This window comes from Telopea speciosissima, chromosome 9, assembly GCF_018873765.1.
Source record: "Telopea speciosissima isolate NSW1024214 ecotype Mountain lineage chromosome 9, Tspe_v1, whole genome shotgun sequence".
Taxonomy (NCBI): Eukaryota; Viridiplantae; Streptophyta; class Magnoliopsida; order Proteales; family Proteaceae; genus Telopea; species Telopea speciosissima.
The window spans coordinates 54,476,010-54,480,438 of record NC_057924.1 but is presented as its reverse complement, the minus strand read 5'-3'; the positions used below and the strand labels follow the sequence as shown (position 1 = coordinate 54,480,438).

Below are 4,429 nucleotides of genomic sequence, written 5' to 3'. Positions count from 1 at the left end.
CAGTGATATGACTGCACAAATCAGTGATTTTGATTTGACAAGGCTACTTGTAGAATTTGATGACAATTCATCCCAAACACAAACCAATACCAGTGGGATAAAATGATCTATTGGTTATGCTGCTCCAAGTAAGAAATAAACTATACAAATTTTATTTTAAACTAATGGGCCAAGTTGGGACTTTAAGAACAATACCCAACAAGTCAAAGGAAAAATCATAGACCATATCAGATGAATACTCAAAGCCCAAAATCAATGTCTCCCTGATGGTCCATTAATTCCCAAGAACCATTAGCAACTTGAACCATTCCCTTATTCTTCTCAACCCACCATGAAATAGGCACAAGATATTCATCTTTCAACCCATCCATGGACTTGTTCACAAGTGCTATATCAAGATCAATTTCCAGCTTGAAACCTCCTGTGGCCCCTTGTGTGCCAGCAACACCATGCAAGTACGCCTGCAAGCTATGCCAACTTAAAAAATTTCCAGGACTCTTCAAGTAATTAGACTTCAGAGTGTTGATCACCAGTTCTTGTCCAACATCGGAATAGCCCAAGAGCGGGTAGTTGGGGACGAAATCGGGGTTGTTGCGAATGCGCAACAGTCGGAGTTCATCTAATCCGGAGAAGAACTTTTGGAAGTTGGCATCTCCAACATGAGGGCTGGCGAAGACGAAAGCAGTCACTAGGCAGGCATTGTTGGGTTGGTCCTTGGGCTTGTTCACTCCATTGGCAACTATGTCTGCTGCATTTAGTGTTGCAAGAGCTGCTCCCAAGCTATGACCTGTTATAGTTATGCTGATCTCTTCCCCCTTGAATTTTTCTACTAGTCTTCTCACCTCATTCAATACCTGAAATTTAAAATAAATGGGTAATCTATAAATTTTTATTCCAAATTTCAATCCAATTGTAATATATGATTTTTTTTCACTAAAGATCAGATTTATATTAAAGAATAAGAAAAATAATGTACAAAAGAACGTCAATCTGGAGAGGTCCAAAAGAGAAAAAAAAAAAAGAATAAGATCCAGGGTTTCACCTTTGGCATTGCCATCATCAGAGACCCTAGACCCTAGACCCCAAAACCCCTTCAACAAAAACGAAATTTAACTTTCCCAGCAGCGTCCCAAGAGAGATCCTCTTGCGCCGTCGTAGGGAAGGATAAATAAATCCAGGATGATTCCTATTTTACTGCGTCTTTAGCCAAATAATCCTCAATTGTATTATATGATTATACATCTATTTTTATTTTTTTTTGGGTAAAGATTACATTTTATCAAAAAAAGTAAAGATATACATCTACTTTTTCAACTCCAGTATTTCTTATGTCAGGCTCAATCTAAGATGGTTATTTTGGGGTTTGTGATGTGAACTTGCTAACAGGTCACGACCTTTCGAAACTTGTTAAACTAGCTACCACAAATATCCTAAGAAACCTAGTGCCATGGTAGGGGAAATATCGTGAATTTTAAATGGTTTGTTCATTATCCCTTTGAGTCTTCCCATGTTATGTTAACGCGATGATAACATGTGTTTTTTATGTTCAAGATCAAATTTGTATTAAAGAAAAAGAGAGAATGTATAAAAGAACCTCAACTTAGATAGGTCCAAGAGAAGAACAAGAAAAAAATAAGATCCAGGACTCTACCTTCGGCATTGCCATTTACAGAGACTCTAATCCCCATAATGATGATAACATGTCAAACCCTATTATATTAATCAAATGACCAAATGAATCCAATATCTAAACTGGTATCATTCATATATTCTTAGCTTCCTAAGGCTTCTCTTTCTCTATATATACCCACAGAGAGAGAGAGGTTTTTATGGAGCAAGACCCAAGGGGATGTACATTATTAGATATTCTCGGTTACATAAATTCTATCTTCTTCTTGTTGTTGTTAATGATAAATAAATCTAAGGGTGCTAATTTGGGATTGAGATTCGAAATTGTTCAGCTAATTAAATCCGGAATTGATCCATCTCATTATTAAATGGGATGGTTCTGAGATTTGATCTTGAGATCAATTATTAAATGCAACTAGACGGTTCTACGATGGGTTTCCCAAGGGTCTAGAACCGAAAGACCAATAAGGAATGGGTTGGAATCAGAACCGAAACCACTAAGACCTGTTAAGAAGCAGTTATATAGTTAGGGTTACTTAATACTTAATAATTATAATTTATATACACAAATATGTGGTAATTACAACGAAAAAGCTAAGATTCATATAATTATTAATTATTAATTATGAGGATTGAAATTCAAGTTTATGACTCAAGAGTTAAGATTAATTTCATATTTTTTTGTGTACTTAGGAGATTTTTACATATTTGAGAGTTTGAGACTTTGAAATACTCAAAACCGTTAAAGAACCGGAGCCAGACCATCCCACTATTTTTTGTTTTTTGGGTGAATAAATAATATATTTGACGAAAGCACAATGAATATGACAAAAGCACCTAAGAGGGGAAGAAGGGGGAGAGAAGAGAGGGAATTACATTAAAAAAAGGAGACTAGAATTCTCCAACTACCAACAATATGCCGGTTTCTACCATTAACTGGAACAGAGGGAATGGCTTGCCCAAGCTTTCCCCTGATTTCAAACACAATGAAGTCCCAAATATGTTGATATGTCCTTGACTTATCCGTCCACCTTCTAAGATCCTAATTTTGGGACCGTTTAATAAATAGAATGGTTAAGGGATTGCCCCATTGGGACTGAAAAATCTACTAGATTTTATTCTTTCAAAACCGAAAAAAAGTTGTGTACAAGCACCAACGATGGTGTTTGAAAAAAAGACCCTTTCCAAAAATATTAAAAGAACACTTTCAGTTGGAATAACCTGATTTTCTCTTGTTTTTTGCTGTCTTCTCCCATCAGAGAAGGGTAAATAGAACGCTACCCGGTAGTGTGCAAGGCATGGCAACCACGCCTAGACACAAAAGGCGCCTGGGCACCTGAAAATTACTCTTTTTTAAGGGATTCGGCTCCTCTCCAAGGAGCTTAGCACCCAAGGCACGTCAGGGGGGAATGGCGACCATGCCTAGACACAAAAGGTGGCTGGGCACCTGGAAATTACCCTTTTTTACAGGATCCAACTCCTCTCCAGCGAGCTCAGCACCCAGGGCATGTCTAGGGGGCATCCAAAGGTGGGGCTGTGCTGCACACATCTCGGCGCATGCCTAGGGATGTGTGCGACACAGCCCAACCGTTGGATATTCCCTAGAGACGAGCTCAACTCTTTTTTATATGGGGTAAGGTGGTAATTTTTCAGGCACCTGAGGCTCTTTTTGTACCGAATTGCCAACATTTTTTATATGGGGGTAAGGTGGTAATTTTTAGGCACCTGGGACGCATTTTGTACCCAGTCGCCATGCCTTGCACACAACCGGGTAGCATTCTTTTTCCCAAAAAATAAATAAATAAAAAAAGAAGGAAAAACTAATTTACCTGATCTCTTGCACTGGACTTATTGTAATGGGATTGTGGATCATCGGAAGTATACATGGAGTACCAGCCCTGATGCACTTTGGCATCGCCGGAATCCGGCCCAAATATGGTGTTAGCAGAGACCAAGATGAAGTTCAAGTCGTTAAACCATTCCAAAGGCTGCACAGTTCCTCTCCATGCAACCACAATGTCTCTCCTTCCCAAAACTTCCTTCCCTTCATCAGTGGTCACAGCAACATAACCTATCCAATTAGATTCCTTACACCATGCCTCCCTTGACAAAGACTTCAATATGAAAGCACCTGGCACGCCCACAGAGGATGTGGCGTAGAGAAACTTAGTCACCTCGTACTTGTATGGATTGCCCATCTCCAAGCCCACCATGGAAAATAAATCCGACGGCCCATACCGGCTGCTTCCGGCATACTTTGACACCTTCTCTGAGTTGAAAGCATCGTATGTTGCCTGAGCCATTTGGCCGTAGTGAATAATATATCGCCGGAGATCGATGTTTAGCGGGTCTAGCATATTCTTCCACTTATCCTCCCCGCTCAGCTGCTTCCTTCTTTTGGAAATGCTGTTATTAAAGCTACCCATTCTTATTTCTTCTATTGAGTTTTTCCTTTGGGGGTTCTTTGGGTTCTTCTACCACTTCCATAACCAATTTATAGACATGAAGTTTGGACCAGAATCAAGAAGCCAAGAAGGTCCTTGCTTTGCATGCATGGCAAAGGTAACCATATGTTATTGGTGAAGCCTGATCTCAGTCTAGAAAGTGTTGTGGTGATTCTTTGGTTGGGCGTTTCATTTTCGAAACGAGTCAGAATGGGAAAATTATCTCCTCCAGTTCCCTGCCCGGCCTACTTCCTCAGTTCCTCTAATAGGGGGTGATGGACCCCACCTGGGCAAAGTGTTTGGGCAGGGGGGTAGGGTGGTCATTTACCCCCCTGTTAGAGGAACTAGGGAACTAG

At 40.0% G+C, this 4,429-nt stretch overlaps 1 protein-coding gene across 1 annotated transcript; it reads right to left on the bottom strand.

Annotated features, from left to right (window-relative positions):
- Positions 1 to 220: 220 nt before the first annotated feature.
- Positions 221 to 4,060, bottom strand: LOC122639301 (phospholipase A1-IIgamma-like). The gene is made up of 2 exons (XM_043832125.1): positions 3,459 to 4,060; positions 221 to 854 (listed from the first exon to the last, which is right to left on the bottom strand). Exons 1-2 carry the CDS (start codon positions 4,053 to 4,055, stop codon positions 240 to 242), a joined length of 1,212 nt encoding a protein of 403 aa, XP_043688060.1. The 5' UTR covers positions 4,056 to 4,060; the 3' UTR covers positions 221 to 239.
- Between the last annotated feature and the right edge of the window lie 369 nt (positions 4,061 to 4,429).